Source organism: Carya illinoinensis, chromosome 8 (assembly GCF_018687715.1).
Source record: "Carya illinoinensis cultivar Pawnee chromosome 8, C.illinoinensisPawnee_v1, whole genome shotgun sequence".
NCBI lineage: Eukaryota > Viridiplantae > Streptophyta > Magnoliopsida > Fagales > Juglandaceae > Carya > Carya illinoinensis.
In genome coordinates, this window is record NC_056759.1 from 1585696 (window position 1) to 1604343 (window position 18648).

The 18648-nt window shown below is 36.9% G+C and overlaps 1 protein-coding gene across 2 annotated transcripts in view; it reads right to left on the reverse strand.

Moving 5' to 3' along the window:
• The window catches only part of LOC122318384 (protein MOR1-like), a 36415-nt gene extending 18324 nt beyond the window's left edge, over positions 1 to 18091 (reverse strand). The window contains exons 1-26 of one of the 2 annotated variants that reach the window (XM_043135671.1): positions 17715 to 18091; positions 17415 to 17520; positions 17157 to 17280; positions 16002 to 16081; positions 15606 to 15783; positions 15384 to 15448; positions 14548 to 14630; positions 14356 to 14441; positions 14113 to 14226; positions 13458 to 13577; positions 12958 to 13060; positions 11427 to 11563; positions 9557 to 9622; positions 9312 to 9429; positions 9184 to 9224; positions 5922 to 5993; positions 5726 to 5833; positions 5524 to 5629; positions 2054 to 2166; positions 1828 to 1915; positions 1460 to 1560; positions 1204 to 1311; positions 983 to 1088; positions 826 to 905; positions 251 to 400; positions 37 to 112 (exon numbers count right to left, since the gene is read on the reverse strand). In XM_043135671.1, the coding sequence (XP_042991605.1) occupies positions 37 to 112; positions 251 to 400; positions 826 to 905; positions 983 to 1088; positions 1204 to 1311; positions 1460 to 1560; positions 1828 to 1915; positions 2054 to 2166; positions 5524 to 5629; positions 5726 to 5833; positions 5922 to 5993; positions 9184 to 9224; positions 9312 to 9429; positions 9557 to 9622; positions 11427 to 11563; positions 12958 to 13060; positions 13458 to 13577; positions 14113 to 14226; positions 14356 to 14441; positions 14548 to 14630; positions 15384 to 15448; positions 15606 to 15783; positions 16002 to 16081; positions 17157 to 17280; positions 17415 to 17520; positions 17715 to 17874 (2689 nt within the window). In that variant the 5' untranslated portion in view covers positions 17875 to 18091. The remainder of the gene's footprint in view (positions 1 to 36; positions 113 to 250; positions 401 to 825; positions 906 to 982; positions 1089 to 1203; positions 1312 to 1459; positions 1561 to 1827; positions 1916 to 2053; positions 2167 to 5523; positions 5630 to 5725; positions 5834 to 5921; positions 5994 to 9183; positions 9225 to 9311; positions 9430 to 9556; positions 9623 to 11426; positions 11564 to 12957; positions 13061 to 13457; positions 13578 to 14112; positions 14227 to 14355; positions 14442 to 14547; positions 14631 to 15383; positions 15449 to 15605; positions 15784 to 16001; positions 16082 to 17156; positions 17281 to 17414; positions 17521 to 17714) is intronic. The other variant, XM_043135673.1, reaches the window with a different exon arrangement.
• Between the last annotated feature and the right edge of the window lie 557 nt (positions 18092 to 18648).

Consider the following 18648-nt stretch of genomic DNA (forward strand, 5'->3'; position numbering starts at 1 on the left):
AAAAGCACTTGATCAGAATCCCCAATGGTATTGCACCTGTTCCAGCTGGTTGAATTCGCTTATTAGCCTCTTCCAAAATCTTATTGACAGCTTCAATTGACTCCAAACGAACCTGATATATAGAAAAGTTTTGGAATCCAAATGGTTCTAATTCATTAATGAATGTTTTCTCGAATCAGTTTCTAAACATTTGCAGCAACCAGAAGAATAGCATAAACCAAACTGGTGTTAAAATACACAAGAATCAAACCTTCCAATCAGGACTCTCCAAGCTCTTCAGCAGAGTAGGGGTGATTTTTCCACTAATATCTTCACGTGGAAGGCCATCTAGCCCACTAACTGTTACAGAAGAATTGGATTCTGATTCCTTAACAGTCCTCTTTGGAATGGCAGAAACACCCTGAAGGATAACATATATGTGGACAATCAGGAAATCATAAACAAGAAAAAGAGAGTTGGAACTAAAATAAGGAAGATTGCACTTTAGACCCCCAAACTATCACTCCAATTGTGATATGACCTCCAAACCACCAACGCTGTCACTTACTTCCCAATTTAAAACATAAGTTGTAATGTGCAGCCTTGTAGGATCTGGCAGTTAAGATAGACGAAAAATAGGTAATGTGACATGATCTTAAAAGTTGGATCACCCTGAAGATGATGTGGCAATTGAAACATAAGTTGTAGTGTGCACACCTGTTAAAATTGCAACTAATGCTTCAAATTGGAGGACTAAGTGACAGTTTTAGCAATTTGGAGGTCATGTTGCAAAAGGTGTAATTTTTTTTTTTTTTTGGGGGGGGGGGGGGGGGTAATGTAATATACCTCAAAAGGATTCTTTTCATACTCAGTATCAAGTGCACTAAGCAGTGCAGGCTTGACATCAGCAAGAAACCCTTTAATATCTGCCAGAGAGAATAGTTTATAACATTTGAAAATCAAAATGAAGTAGATGGACAATTACAATATAACAAGTAGTCACCTGGACCAACAAATCTATGCACAACACCCAAAAGCTTGATTGTTGCATTTCTAGTGGCAGCTGCACTAGACTGCAATCCAGTTTCTTTGCAAAAATCAATTAAATCCTGAAAAATTAAAGTCACATTCACTTAATAGCGACTACACAAGTTTATAATTACAAACAACAAGAGAAAAGAACAAGACAGCACATAATACTAATGTTAAAAAAGCACAGAACACCTTGAGTTTCAAATGTGATACACCAAAGTCCTCAACAGCTGAAACCATCCACAACAGTCCCTCACTGAGAACCTTAGGATTCTTGTGCTCCTTCGTGATTTTGTAAAGCTACCAAAATCACAATATTGAATTATTATCCATGAAAATTGTCAAAAGATTATGTGCAAATGAACATGAATGACTACAGTAGAAACTCTTCACAGCAACTTCTACAGAGACACCAATAGAAATCTTACCAACTAAAAAATATACTTACTCTATCAAAAACAAATCCAGGACCAACTGCCTCTGAGAAGGTAGTAAGGCATTTCATGGCATGAGCACGGGTCTTAATATCCGCTACTCTTTCACTTATTCCTGTCAATTAGGCATAACAAATCTAGATAAGCCAATAGTTGACTTGACATGCATTCATTTAGCCACAAGAAAAAGAGTATACCTTGTTAATGACTAGTACACACGCACGCACACACATATACTGTTTCTTTTTCTTGGGGCTAAAGAAACAACAGCATATTCAGCATAAAAAGTTTACATCAAGTCCACTTAAGCAAAAATTCAGCAAAACTGACCACAAAGCTAGCTGTCAATTCATTGAATTCAATATATAAGAACAATACCTACCCGATAAGCAAAGCACTACGCATTTCTTTGGAAATTTTGTCGCTGACGAAGCTATGTAAGTAATAACTTCAATAACCTGTTGTTGAACCTGCAATGTTCAAATCAAAAGCTTTATTTATTCTTTTTTTTTTTTTTTTTTTTTTTTTTTTTTTTTTTGCAGTAGAAAAATAAAATAGTATTTAAAAAAGGAATCTGTCAAGATGCCAAAAGCAGAATCCTTAAATACCTGAACATTTTTTTCATTCCAACCAGGCACAGCACAGAGTAAACGAATCAAAATCTCCACCGATTGGCCAAGTTCAGGTAAACCTTCTACCTGTTGTTTCAATGAAGAAATTGCTGCATGGAAATTTAAATATCAGTAACCATAAATCCCTCTTGCTTAAGTAGAGTACGAAAAGAAACAAACAAGCATATTTTTTAAAGAGTGTGGACAGTCCGTGTCAGAGCTTTAGTCATCTTTCATTAACACCATCTTTTATTGGATGGTGGCCCAAATCACTAACACTTCTCCCCATTCCCAGTTAGGTGGATCTCTTGTATACTTCCTATGTTACCAAGGTAACACCCTTTTTCTCTAAATAAATTTTTGTCTTATCCAAAAGAAAAATCTACGGTGCTGTGGTTGAAGTAAGGAGATAGGTGCACTAAATTCTTTCATCAAATGGCGGACTCTCATAGAAGAAATAATGTGATTGAGGTTCTTCAAGATGGGGACAGGCTTATCATGGATCAAGAAGACATTAAGGCTCACATGGTGATTTTTTATGAGCAGCTGTTTTCAGAAGATTTTTCTTGGAGACCAAAACTGGACAGACTTGGTTTCGATTCTATAGATCAGGTCAAAGCTGATTGGTTGGACAGAGAGTTTAAAGAAGAAGAAGTACTAAATGTGGTTAAAGGTATTTATAGGGATAAGGCTCTGGGTCCGGATGGATTCTCTTTGGCATTTTTTCAAGCATGCTGGGACATAGTTAAAGAACATATTCTGAAGGTGTTTGCTGAGTTTCATTCATATATGAGGTTTGAGAATAGTTTTAATGCGACTTTCATTGCACTTATTCCGAAAAAGGTAGGTGCTGTGGAGATGAGAGATTTTTGGCCTATTAGTTTGGTGAATGGAGTGCATAAAATCATTTCTAAGGTGCTGGTCAACCGTTTGAGCAGGGTGATGGAGAGGATAATTTTAAAATCAAAAAACGCCTTTGTGAGGGGAAGACAGATTTTAGACTTTGTTTTAATTGCAAATGAATGCTTGGAGAGTAGAATTAAAATGGAGAAAGCTGGTATTTTAATCAAATTGGACATGGAAAAGGCAAATGCCCATTCAAATGCACCCTCAATATTCTTAAAATGACATGCCACCAAGAATTCCCCCACAAATGATCCCTCAACTCCGCCACCCTCCTATTACACATTATTATAAATCCACCCAAAGCCCCATTACACACCAACTCTACCCAGCCCACGCTACTACAATTCCACAAACTCTGTACAATAGCTTGATTCACAAATTTCACTTAGTTTCTTGAAGGGAAATCACATCCACCCTCCATTTTCTAAAACAATTTTTCACCCGAAGATGCTTTTGAAGGTCATTAAGACCCCTTACATTCCAAGAAATAATCTTTGGCTTCATCTGGAATATATCAAAGCCATTTCCTTTCCCTTATTCCTAACTACACTTCCTCCCTTCCCATCATAGTTTACCAAGCACAACAACCTTTTCAATTCCCTCTCCTTCTTTAAGACAGATCTGGCCAACAAAGGCTGACCAGCCTCAATTGCAAGCTCTAAACTATTACTCAAAACCATCACAAGACACACCCACACACTCCTTAATCTCATCCACCTTTCACAACACCCAATCTGAAGATTTTGAATTCCACTCAATATCAAGGAAAACAGAACATTGAGGAACTGGAGAAAATTCCTCTGCTGGATCACATGAAACTCCAAATTCACCCTCCTCATCCTCTGAACAGTAAATAGGACCCCTTTGCATCTCAACAAAATTATTCTCAGAAAAAGTATCCCCATTATCCAACAACCCAACTACATCAATGGCCTGATTCTCCAACCCCCTCATTCACAACTACCTCATCCACCACCTTTACTCCTTCCTCCCTTACTCACCTGAAAGTTTTGAACAGACAAAACTTCTTTATTCCTGCCCTGCTCCTTACTCGACCCTTCCTGATCCCAATCTGAGACCTTGGGCTTCCTTTTGGGGCTTCTTTTAAATATATTAATATTTGGGATAGGGTGATTGAGAGAATGGAAATGAGGTTGGCTGGTTGGAAAATGATCTACTTGTCAAAGGGGGGAAGATTAACTCTAATAAAAAGTAACCTTCCCACTTATTTCTTTCTCTCTTTCAGTTGCCGGCAAGGGTTGAAAGAAGAATTGAGAGTTTATTTCGGAATTTTTTATGGGGTGGTAAAGGAGTTGAAAAAAAGTTCCATTTGATTGGTTGGAAGAAGGTTTGTCAACCGATTGATTGTGGTGGGTTGGGGATCAAAAATTTAAGATTGTTTAATTTGTTTAATAGAGAATTACATGGGAAATGGCTTTGGAGATACCACTTGGAAAGTAATGCCTTTTGGAAAATTGTTATTGATGTAAAATATGGTAGTTTGTGGGAAGGTTGGTGTTCTAAAGATACAAGTGTTGCGTATGGGGTGAGTTTGTGGAAGTTCATTAGAAAAGGAAGGGAGATATTTTCAAATCATATTAGATTGAAGGTGGGAGATGGGAAGAGGATACTTTTCCGACATGACTTGTGGTGTGGGGATTCTTCACTTAAGCTGGATTTTCCCTCTCTTTTCAGAAATGCAAGGGATCAAAATGCAGCTGTAGGAAAGTCTTTCTGTTGCATTGACAATAATATTCAGTGGAATGTTATATTTATCAGATATGTTAATGACTGGGAAGTGCCAAGTGGATGATGGGCTTTTCTGGAAAGACTTTACTGTTCAAAGTTGTTGCTAGGTAGGGAGGACAGCATGCTGTGGATTCCTGCAGGAAATTCTAAGTTCTCAGTCTCCCCTTTTTACAGAATATTAACCAGTCACAGGAGTTGAGAATTTCCCTGGAAAAACATATGGAAAGTGAAAGTTCCTTCCAAGGTTGCTTTTTTCTGCTAGATGGTATCCTTGGGCAAAGTGTTGAAAAAAATCTTAAAAGCAGAGGTATGTACATTGCTGATTAGTGTGTCATGTGCAAGAAGGATGGGGAATCTGTTAATCACCTCTTTCTTCATTGTGAAGTGACCAGGTGCTTGTGGAATGAGGTTTTGAATCGGACTGGTTTACTTTAGGTAATGCCCAAGGAAGTGGTGGATTTATTGGTAGGGTTGAAGGGATTGAAGGGTAGCAAGAATGCTGTTCATGTTTGGAAGATGATTCCTTCTTGTCTCATGTGGTGCCTATGGCTTGAAAGGAATGGGAGATGCTTCGAAGACAAAGAACATTCATTGGGAGAACTTAGGGATTCTTTCTTTAGTACTTTGAGTTTGTGGGCTAAAGCTTTTGTATTGGAAGATAATTTCCACAATCTGTTTCAGTTTTCCTTTCATTTTTGGAAAGTAGTAGGTATTTCCTTTGTATACATCCTGTGTACTTGGGCTTATGCCTATTTCTTGGGAATAAAATCTTTTATTACTTATAAAAAAAAAAAAAAAAGGTAATAACCAACCCTCAAGTCTTTCTTTCCATATGGTACTCCTCAATTGAGAAACAGTCTCTGCCTGTAGAAGAGAACCTAATCTGCTTTCAATCTCTTCAAGACTCATTTCTGCCGGCTGAACATTTTAAAATCATTACAGGAAGTCAGCAAAAAGCTCGTAAAAGCAAATAAAAATCAAAATACAGCTATCATAAAGAAATCATTCATTTACCTCAACATCTTCAGGGGGCTCAACTGGCTTTGACGATTTTAGCTGTCCAGTTCCATCACTTTTCTTGTTCACGCCACATTTTACAGTGCCCCCTTTTTTTATGTTAGGCTGATAAGGAACATAACAAATCAAGAAGGAAACACACAATGGTTCAAAGTAAATTAAGGTCCAGGGAACAAGCAGCAGAAAAACTCACAGCTGCCTGAACAGGCCTCTTCCCACTAAGCATGCTTGCTGCTGACTTTCTCACAAACGCGTCTTCTGAAGTCTGCAGCAGAATCATGCACGAAAACATAAGCTTGAAATCTTTTTTTTTTTTTTTTACAAGTAATATTAAACTTTATTAATGTAAAGAAGGCGTAAGCCAGGTGCACTGGGAGTATACATGTGAATACACCGTTTTAAGAAGTAGAAAAAGTTACAAGAAAATCATGGAAGCTGAGACCATTGAACTCTAAAGCCATGGCCCACAAAAACAGAGTCTTCCATAAAAAACCCCTAAATTCTTCTACAGATCTTTCCCGGTCCTCAAAATGCCTATTGTTTCTTTCACTCCAAATGCACCATAAGATACAGATGGGAACCATTTTCCATATTGCTACAATCTGTGTTGTCCCTGATATCCCTCTCCAACTTGCCAATAACTCAGAAACCCTTACTGGCATAGTCCATGCTAACCCCATCCTGCTAAAGAAATAATTCCAAGTGTCCCTAGCAAATTCACAGTGTAGGAGTAAATGGTCCACTGTTTCCCCACTCTTTTTGCGCATACAGCACCAATCCATCATTATAAGACCGTGCCTTCTTAAATTGTCAATCGTTAGGATCTTACCGAGGGCTGCTGTCCATACAAAGAATGCCGCCTTAGGAGGTGCTTTATTCCTCCATACGCTCTTCCACGGAAAATTAGGCAAAGGTGAGGCTGTAATAGTCTTATAATAAGACCCTACCAAGAATTTCCCTTTCCGAGATGGGCACCAAACCAACTTATCTTCAGTTGAAGCATCAGGGGAGATGTTATGGAGTAGGTTAAAAAACTCCACCAGCATAGTAACTTCCCAGTCATGAGCCTCCCTAGTGAGATTTATGTTCCAGGCTTGAGCATCATGTGTAGTACCCCACAAGTTTGCCACCTTCGCATCTTTTTCTCTTGCGATGCTGAAAATAGCAGGGTAAGCTGCCTTAAGAGCCGTATCACCCACCCATACATCATTCCAAAAGCTAATTCTCTGGCCATTCCCCATACATAGCCTGGTATTTCTAGCAAAAACCCCCCACCCTTTTCTTATATGCTTCCATAACCCCACACCATATGCCCCCCTTCCTTCATTAGAGTACCATCCTCCCCTTGCACTCCCATACTTTGCATCAATCACCCCTCTCCATAGTGTTTCCTTCTCGTAATTATAATGCCACAGCCATTTCCCGAGTAAGGCCTGATTAAAAAGCCTCACATTGTGGACCCCCAAACCAGCCACACGTAGAGGTGTGCATACCTTGTCCCATCCAACTAAATGGAATTTGAACTCATCTCCTATGCCACTCCACAAAAAGTCACGTTGTAATTTTTCAATCTTCGAAGCAATACTAGCTAGAAGGGGGAATAGAGACAAGAAGTAAGTGGGAAGGTTAGATAACGTGCTTTTAATAAGTGTGAGCCTCCCCCCCCCCCCCCCCCCCCTTGGATAAATATAATCTTTTCCACCCAGCCAACCTGCGTTCTAATTTTTCTAACACCTCCACCCATATTGTCTTGGCTTTGAAAGATGCCCCCAAAGGGAGGCCAAGATACTTCATTGGCAATGAGGACACCCCACACCCCAAAATGCTGGACAACATAAGCTTGAAATCTAAAATAGGAAAAGAATAAACTTGAATGATACACTAAAATTGTATCATGCAACACCTAAAACCTGGTAAGGACCTAGTTACTAACAAGAGATATCTTTAATAAACATCAAAGTGCCTCAAACCAAAGATTCAGTAACACTGTTCTCAGAGTACTGTTCAATCACAAAAATAATTTGCCTTCCCTTGCTCTGTTTAGATCCCAGATCAGGCGCCTTTTTTAACAGATTTAAAATAAGTAAATTTTCCAAACAATATCTAAACTATAAACCCACTAATGCTCCTACCGAGGATAGTCCTGAAACTTCTAGCTTTTAGTTCCAAACTTTTAACCTTTAAGAAAAATTGACAGATTCATCCAATTCTAGTCCACAATGATCACATCAATGATCCTTCTTACAAACCCAAACTTAAAGCCTAAAGCACATCATGAGAGCTAGTCTGACCTTAGGAAGCCCCAGATCTCCAAACTGAAAGGCATATGTGTCAAGTACATGTCCATGCACTCATTTCATGGTTCGCCTTGTATGCTTATATTATCTTTTGTATGTTGTTTGTTTAATTACTAAGATTTCTTGAAATCTCACCGTCGTAGTTTCCATTATATTCCCCAATCGGAATGATAGAAGTTGTGACAGGTACTCAAGACCCAAAGCAAGATGAACAAGATTAATGACTTAGTCGAGTATGAGTACACTCTCGAGGCGCGTTACAATTTTCTTATTGTTTGCTTACGAACTACTTCACGCTATCTTAAGGACATCCCTACATGAGTTCCACTGCTTCATCTGCTCTCTAAGTTGTCGGTGCAATGCATACAACACATATCCTCTATGTGATAAGCATCTCAAAGCAAAATTCATGAAATGGAAAGACAACAAATACAACTATTGATCATGATTCTGGTTTGTAGAATTTGGTGTATATGGTGATAAAGAAATTATGAGTTTCAAAGACAGTACAATGACAATGGAGGAACTCAAATCTCTCTTTTGTTTTTTGATACGTAATAAATCCTTAGTGCAAAGTGCAAAAGGCACAATTCAAGTACATTGGGCATATATAGGATACACAAATCGAGAAGGTGATCAAATCTCTTCTTTTTTTCTTTTGAGTACATTCTACTACTGGATGCCCCCAGATATGTTTCTACAGCTTTAGCTTTTAGAAGCTTGACCCCTTTACTTTCTCTAGCTAAGTGTATCTGATGTACACTCTATACAGACTTTGATCATACCTATTTATAATTTTTTTTTTTGTGATCAGTGCATGTCAAGAAGGTGATCAAATCTCTTCTTTTTTTCTTTTGAATACATTCTTCTACTGGATGCCCCCAGATACGTTTCTATAGCTTTAGCTTTCAGAAGCTTGACCCCTTTACTTTCTCTAGCTAAGCATATCTGATGTACACTCTATATGTACTTCAATCATACCTATTTATAATTTTTCTTTTCGTGATCAGTACATATGCATTTAATTGATGAGATTAATAGGTACAGCCCAAGTACATGTGACAAAAGTTACCTTAACTAGAAAGAAATGTGTCACATCTGAAAAGAAAACAGTATGAGGAGCAAGAAACTTGATTTGAAAAACAAGTATCAACTCACCTCCAAAGAGGGTACAATCCCACCAGCAGTTTGGACTGCAACTGGAGTCACCATAAGAAGATGTAAGAAGCAAGGATATAAAACCTGCAGTAAACTGGTGTTCACTTGGAGTACAATTATTTACAGACCTGAACTTGAAGCAGCAGATATACCAACTTCAGAACCCATAATCATTTCAGAGAGCTTCTTTCTCCGGACATCGTCAAGTTTCTCCAATGACCTCTCCAAAGGCCTCATGCCTACCAACTGAATTAAAAATGAACAAACATCGAAGTTTAAAATTATAACAATACTTTTTAACTTCATGCATTAAAGGTTTATTTGATAAGTTCACTGTTCACGATAAATAATTGTCAAAAGTTGCAAGCACTACCTTAGCTATTGCTGCCAATGCCAAAAAGGCTGCATCCCTCACTTCAGGGGTACCATCATTGAGGCTCTACATGAACCAAATTATTCCCATCTTCAGATACACATAAAGAAGAAACTAGAAAACAGCAGTTGATAGTCTCAAAGGAATCACAAATCAATGACAATACATTTGCATATAACTCAGAAAAAAATTAGCAGGGGGAATAAATCTTGTTTATATTAAAAATAAAATAAAAAATAAAAAAAAAAGGCCATTAGAGCAAAATTCAGTCCTTGTATCAAACCTTGGTGGAGGCGCCAAGGAAAGGTGCTCGCAAACACATTCTAAAATATGCCCTATATCTTTATATTATAGGTAATGCACAAATTTTATTAGAAGTATAGAGCACCCTGCAACAGCAAGCATGGGAAAGACAAATAATCCGCCAACTAAGTATGCACAAATCCAAGTACATACAAAAAAAAAAAGAAAGATACGCTCATCTAACTAGAAGAAGAAAGAAGCAAAATTCCTTAAACTCTAAAAGATTGGAGATTTGGCAGCTGGTGCAAACATTCAACCAAGCATAAAGATCGTTGAACAAGACGGCTTTTTTTGTCATCGTCATTTCATGCCAAATACACCTCATTGCATTCAACCAGTCTGATTTCCAGACCCCGGAATTGTGACCACCACAAGGAATCTGCCAACAACTCCCCCACACACTGCGGCATAGCCCATTCAAATCCAAAAGGGCTAAATATCTCCATCATAAGATCCTAGCCAACTCACAATGCAACATAAAATTAGCTATGTTTTCCTCATTTTGCTAGGGATGCAATACAACTCTATCCATCGAAGGTCACTTTTTCCACTTGGTTGGCAACCTTCAGAAAAATCCTGATAATGGACAATCTTAGAATGAATCATAGTATAGACATGGATTGGTGCCCTATGTATAAGTAAAATGGAAAAGCATTGATCACATTCTGTTAGATGAATTTACTAGGGATTTACAGGTAGGGGTACTTAGCACTTTTGTGATTGAGCAGTCTGTACCTCTGCTAGTAGTGGAGATGTTAGCATATTAGACACTTAGAATATCTCGGAATATCTAAAAATAGTAGTGAAATGGTTTGTGAACAGTAGTGAAATGATTTGAATTAAAATTTTTATTGGATTTTGGAAAATGAGAGAGAAAAAGTTGGATAAAAATATTATAACGTTAAATTGTTTGGATATAACTTTTTAATATTATTTTTGTTTTCAAATTTGAAAAAGTTGTATTAATTTTTATGTTTTGTTTGGAAGATTGGGAAAGTTGTATTTGGCTTTGTGTTTGGATAATGATTAGGTAATGATTAGACGAAAAAGTTAAGATTTAAAATTGAAAATTTGAAATTGAAAATTGTTTTGAGTGAGTAATGTTTGGGAATGAAATATCTGAGAATACTTTGTTACACAAACAAGGCCTTAGAAGTTTGGAGGATGGTTCCCAGTTGTTAAATGTGGTGCATTGGAAAAACAATCCAGAACTCAAAACTTTTCAGAACCATGAGAGGACGGTGACATATTTAAAAGCTATCCTATTCAGCACCCTCCATGCTTGGATGTTTGCTCACCATGCCTTCTTCCTATTCTTCAGTTTTCCAGACTTCAAAAACTTTTTGCTCTTTTTCATCTTCTTGCCCACTAGGGCATTTCTTTTTTTATATCTCCCCTGTACTTGAGCACCCCACTATACTTCTAATGAAATCAAATGACTTAATAAAAAAAAAATTTCTCGCTCATAGATCTTCAGTTAGAACAACATGGATTAGATTTGGTTAATCTAGGTTCAACAACAAGAAGTATGGCAAATATTGCATTGATAAAACCAAAAGGCACTTACCTCCATAAGAATGGGTACATAATCCTTATGCACTTTTAGAATAACCGCTTTGTTGCATGTTTCAATACAAAACGTAACCCAGTTCAAAGTTGATGAGCGAACCAAAGGAACTTTGTTTTTTGCCGCATTTTTAATGTCTGCAATAAATAGCATTCAATATAGTCAGTATTTCTTTTATAATTAATAAGAGATTTTATCACCAAGAGTAGGCATAACCCAAGTACATAGGAAGTATACAAGAGGAAAAACCTACATACACTCTAGAGACTGAAAATGACTAAAGCAAATCAAGAACATTATATCCATTCAATACACGAGCCTTAGCCAAAAAACACAAGGTATGAAAGAAAAACTCCCTAAGTTCTCCCATTGGGCATTCTCTATCTTCAAAGCACCTCATATTCCTCTCTAACCATAAGCACTGCATCAAGCACGAAGGAATCATCTCCCAAATGGCAGCAATACATTGACTCCCCTCAAAACCTTTCCAACATGCAAGAAAATCCACCACATGCTTAGGCATCACCCAAGCAATAACCATCCTCCCAAAAAACTCATTCCACATCTTAGCTGCCTCACAATGAAGAAAAAGATGGTTAACAGATTCACCATCTTTCTTACACATAAAGCACCAATCTACTACACAAAGTCCACGCTTTCTTAAGTTATCCATAGGGAGAATTTTTCCAAGAGACACCAACCAACAAAAGAATGCCACCTTACTAGGCACCCAAATGCATTTCCAGGGGTAATTATAGACACAATGACAGGTTAGCGCCTTATAAAAGGAACTAACCAAAAATCTGGAATTTCCTGCATGAACCCACAGCAAACCATCCTCCCTTCCCTGAACAATCTTCAAATCATATAATCTGCCAAAAAATCATAGACTACATTCACTTCCCAGTTATGCACATTTCTCACAAAATCAACATTCCATTGAAGATTTTTATTCAAAAAATAAAAGGAATTAGCCACTGCACAATCTTGATCCCTATCAATCCTGAAAAGGGAAGGGTAAACACTCTTGAGAGTAGACTCCCCACACCAAATATCATGCCAAAAATGAATCCTTGTCCCATCCCCTACCTTAAATTTAAAATGATTGATGAACTCCCCCAAACCCATCCAAATGGACTTCCACATACCCACACCATACACTCCTCTGACTTCATTAGAACACCAACTCCCCCACATCCTCCCATATTTAACGTCAACAACATTTTTCCATAATGCATCCCTCTCAATATGATACCTCCAAGGCCATTTCCCAAGAAGAGCTTTGTTCAAAAGCCTCAAATTTCTCACCCCCAAACCTCTACAAGAAACCGGTTGACAAACCTTATTCCAAACTTACCAAGTGAAACTTTCTTATAGAGTTTCATTTTTCCTGAAGCAACTTATAGCAGTTAATCAACAGTGAGAAGGAGATCTATAAGAAGTCACTAAAAAGAAAATAAAAATGAAGAGAAACTCAATGCATGTGGAAATGACGGAAGCATGTTTTAACATAAATAGAAACAAAACCTGCCTTCAACAATATCAGCAAGATTTAAGCATCCAGCCCTGTGCATTGCTTGGAGAGTTTGAGTAAGTGATTCCGTCGACGTAGGTTTTTTCTCTTTCAATTTTTCCTGTTTAATAAATAACCCTCTTATATAAGAAGAATTCAAATTTCAACAGCCACTTTTTCAGGCATAGTAGCAAAAGTTTAAAAAGTCAGTTTGAACAAAAGACATCCTTAGTTTATCACAAGAAAATAACAAGAGACATCCTTAGTTTACCACACAAAAACCAAGAGACGTCCTTAGTTTACCAAACGAAAACCAATTTTTCATGCACTATAAGTTTACCACACGAAGGCCTTCCAAACAAGAGACATCCTTAGTTTACCATCACCAACAGTGCTATCACAAGATGACACGTAGCACAAGAAACAAACAAGGAGGAATTGCAAGAAGATAGCAAAAAATATTAATACATTCCTATCAATTCTTTTTCTCACATTGTAAACAGCATCATTGTACTTACAAGTAAAACTGGTAATAAGAAGCGTGAACTCCCAGAAAAATGCAATCTTAAACCACTAGCAAGATTGCCAATAGCTTGGATGGCTTCAACTGCAACAGCGATGTTCACATCTGTAATAAGCTGTATGCATAAATAACCAGGGAAATGCATCAGCAGCAATCAACAACAAGCAATATGCATATCAGAAACTAAAAATATTTGCTTACAAAAAATATATATCAGAAACTATAAAAGAGAACAAGCAGAGCATATCAACACGCCAACTTTGAGCACTCAAATGAAAAACTCTAATTAGTCCAGTATGCATTCAAAAAATAAAATAAACTTCTCAAGCCCTTGGAAAAAATGCTACCAAACTAATGGGAAATGTATAAATACTACGTATGAGAAAGTATCTTGAGGAAAGGCAGGCCAAATAAAAGATAGGAACCATATACAGTATTCCGTAATGCATATCAAAATTTTAAAAGTCGTGGTAGAATAGTGTTACTAAAATTTACCCAAATTTCAATCCTGAACATAAATACAAGAAGCAATCTCAACGCAAGTGAAAATTAAGACTTAGCGGCATGAAGAAAATTTTTTTTTTTTTTATAAGTTTCCATTCGTTTAAACATTCCCAAAAATCAGCATGAAGAAAATAATTTCAACACACCTTCTTCAATATTCGACAAACTTCTGTAAAATCACCAGGTGCTATTCTTTTAGTAGAGGCGAGCTTGGTTAGCTCTGCTACAGCCTCCTTTCGTTCTGACCATTTAGCAGCTTTCTGAAGATTGATACAATGTTATTTGCATAATTTCATAACAAAATGGAAGACTGGATCTACCAAATAGCACAACCAAACAACTTTGTTTGCCACCCAGAAAGAAAACACAAACAGAGATAGAACACTGACCACTCCATCCCAAAATCCGGATTTTTCAAGAGGAGTCAATATATCAACAGGATCAACAAGCTCATACTCATCTATTTCCTGAGAAGCTGTTAACCAAGATACATCAGGGACAACGATAGATTAGTAATATAGCTATGGCCTCAATACGTCTATTAAAAGCACGTTTAAAGACCATGCAGATAAATCACATACCATCAGTTGGAGAATCTGCAGAAGCAACAGGACCCACAACTTCAGATATAGCTCCTTGTTCAGGTTCTTTGTCTTGCTCGGATCTAACAAAGATACAACCATTAATTCCATCCATGAAAAGGAACCACCAAAAAATATGCTAAATTCGTGTATAAAATCATTCCTTAAAAGGACTGCTTTTAATATTAGACAGTAAAAAAGACAGTGTTTGAATGCAATTTGCATGCAGTCAGAAGGTAAATTTGTTAAACAGGTTGCAAAAATGAATTAAAAATTTGTCAAATTATCCCTTTTTTTTACTTTAGATTCACCCCCAGCCTCCATGGAAACATTATGACAAAACAATTGAAGCACACAAAGGGAATATAATGCTACAACCTAATAGCCAGTGATTTTCACCTAGGGCATATAAGAAGGAAAATAGGAATGCCGCGGTGAAAGAAACTCCCCGTTCAAAGATATAGATTTTAAACTTCTAGAAGAACAGAGAACACAAACATCAGACTATGATTTAAAGCCAGTGAATTGAGAAGCCAAGACATGAGAATACTCATATCTGAAGCAATTGATGCACATAATAATCAGAAAGAAGAGTTAAGCAAGAGAAAATTTTGATCAAGTGACATGATTTCAAAATAAAAACAGTGTAACTAACAGATTTAAAGTGACAAAACATAGCATATGAAGTAAGAAAAGAACAGCGCTAGGAGTAAAATGGAGTTCGGGGTACAAATAACAAGCATGAACGTCCACTATTTCCAATGAACCTATTCAATCATGAAGCAAGTACACAAAAGGTCAAAATTGGATACATTTATTAACAAAAGGACATTCACCTTATTTTGCGAGATGGCTTAGCTGTTCCAGTGACATTTACAAGCTCAGCCTCCAGCTCTTTTTTCTTCCAGCCCAGAAAAAAATAATAATTAATTTCCAGCAAATAGAAGAAACATAGACAAGCCAAGTCAAAATGAAAGAAAAACAAATTACAACCACACATCTGAAGAAAGGAACAAATACGCGTAAATACAAAGAAATAGACAAATAACATAGAATACCATTGTATCCCGCATTTTCTCAAATAGTATCGACTTTACAGGGTCCTTCCCAATCCAACGACAGAGTTCCAAAGTCAATCCTTTAGAAGATGCACGAACATTTTGATCTTGATGGTCAAATAGTTCAGGAAGCATCTTCAAAATTCTTTTCGGGGGAACAACTTTTGCTCCAAACTCACTAATACAATCAGATAACCGAAAAACTAATTATTAATGCAATGAAAGAAGCTATGCAATTTCCATACAAGTAACAGTGCAATTGCAACAGATCTCCACTGGGAAAAACCAAAAAGAAACAAACAAATTCATGACGCCATTTCTCCATCTTTTGTTGGGAGGAAGAGATGCCTAGAGAACTAATGCATAATTTGTAGAAATGAAGATTCGTATGCATACCTTAGGGCTTGAAACATGACATCAATTGCGGGCACAACGGCTTTGGCAACTTTGTTCTTTATTGCTTTCTCCATCACATCCTACAATTACCATGAACCTTAAGTCTAAGGAAAAAATTTAACCAATCACAGCAAAAAAAAAAAAAAAAGAAGAAGAAGAAGAATAAGAAGAATGCTAGGCATATCTTTGAATTATATACATAACCAGCTTAATAAATCTCCCCAAACTCCACATATCAAAAATAAATAAATACACCTCTCATAATTCAAGCACAAGAGCACCACCCAAGCAGCAAAAGACAAATGCAATATATTGTTAATTAACGGTTTATGTACAAATATTTAAGTTAGAAATATATAATAGATATTAACTTAGTATCAACAAGATGCAGATTAACATTTTTATGAAATGAATTTTTCTTGATTAATAGAAAATAATAGAATCACCCAAGTGCATAGGATGTATACAAGAGAAACATTCACATGGGATTTACAACCGATACAATAAAGTCATGGACACTTGGTCCATTAAAATATATCGCAACTGCCCAAACAATCAAGGTGTTGAAAAGAAAACTTTAATCAGTTGTCCACTCGCGATCTTCAAAACTTCTATCATTTCTCTCTCTCCAAATGCACCACAAGAGACACACGAGAGCCATCTCTTCAAAACTTATCACCTAAATGACAATAACTTAAACCCCCATATACACATTTCCACCTGCCAGAATGGCGTATCAAGAATCAAATTGAACTTATTGTGCATAATCACACCTGGTATGTCTGAGTCTACAACTCACCCAAGTTTGCCTTTTAACCGTTAGGCTACAAACCAATAGATGGTTTGGCCTAAAAAATTAAAATAAATGATTATATAGTGTTATGGTGCATTCAAATAAAAAGCTTGAGAAACATTGGTATGTATGCATTCCCATTGTTCCTGGGCCACTGAATCACGTTCATGTATTTGTATAAATTCACCAACAAAAATGTTTTTAAACATGATATTTCAACACTATTTAGTTGAAGGAAAATTCACCAGAAAGTTTTGCTAAACTAGACAGAAAACAAATAGACTTCGCTTGAAAAAATCCAATCATTGCATAATGAAATAAATTTAAATTTCAATCAAGAAAGAAAGAGAAAAAGAGAGCACCAAAAAAACATCAACAGCCTCCAATTCTACCCATAGCATAAATGCAGCTTGGGCCTTTTCCACTGTCTTTGGCCTTCCAGTGAGGCACTTGGCCACAATTGCATCACATATTTCCTTGCCATACCTGTGACATTAACATTCAAGATTTTCAGATTCAAGAAACCAAAATCGCGCGAATAGAAGGCATGAAAACCAAAAGATTTAAACACACGCCACATGACACAACTTCTAAAAGAATAAAATAAAAACATATCCGACCTTGCCGCGTCGGCATCGGCAGCTCGTAAGTAGGCAATCAAAGCATCCAGCGCCTTCTCTTGCACCGGCATATTCGAATCCGCCACCGTCTTCTTGAAAAGCGGACCTGTTTGAAAACAAAACTCAAATCCCAAGGCATGACCAAGATCCCCACAACAACGGAGAACAACATTGTATGTCACTCTATTGCTTAGAAAAGTAACGAAACGAACAGATCGACCATGAGAAACGTTGAAAAAAGTATCTGGGGCGTAAATATGGGAACCCTAAGGGGAAAAAGAAAGCGAGCAACGAACGTACCAAAATCGCGAAGGCGGGGGTCCTTGGGATCTGTAATGGAATCGCATACGGCGATCAAGTCAATGTTGGCCTCGTTCCTGACCTTCCAGTTCTTGTGTAACAGCCGATCTTCCCACGGCAATTTCTTCGCATCCCGCAACAACTTTTCCTCCTCCGACATTTTTCTAACTCGCACGAGAGAATAAACGCGACGCTTCTACCTCTGCCAATCGGCCAATGCAAAATGCTGGAGTTCCAGAGAGTCGCTTCCTCTTCTTCCTTCGTCCTTTATTCTTTTTTCATCTTTTCTCTGCCGGGTGCCGGCGACAGACGGAGAAAGGACAATGCACAACTGTGAAAAATGGTTGGGGGGAGCGTCCCTTTCTTTTTTATTTTTTCTATTTTCTTGTTTTGGGGGGGCTTTTGGGAGGACAAATATGGTATTTTAAAAAACTTTAAATGGAGTGTGACTCACTCATAAGTCATAACTTCTCTTTTTCTTCCTACTTTAGACGATATAACGGTAGTGATATTTATTAATTTTTAATCACTCTGATTTAAATGCAGAAAAAATTATATAAAATAATAATTCAAGCAACAAAATTAGTATTTTCATAATTATCATATAGTCGTACGAATATTATTATTAATACTACAATAACTATATTAAATTAAATTTGTTTGCATGCTAATTGATGTGACAGGTCCTTCACATAAGTGATGTGCTGCAAAATAATGTAAGAATATAATTGTTTACAAAGACAATAGATGTATTAAATCAAAGATTTCTGTAGATATATTATTTATTATAATTATAAAATATAAATATATTTATTATGCTAAGTGATTTAGCATATTTATGATAAAATCTTATTGCCTTGGCCACGAGTCTTACATTATTTAAGTAAGCAGGGGAGGAACTGTATTGCAGATTGGGCCTAAAAGTTTCAAGAAA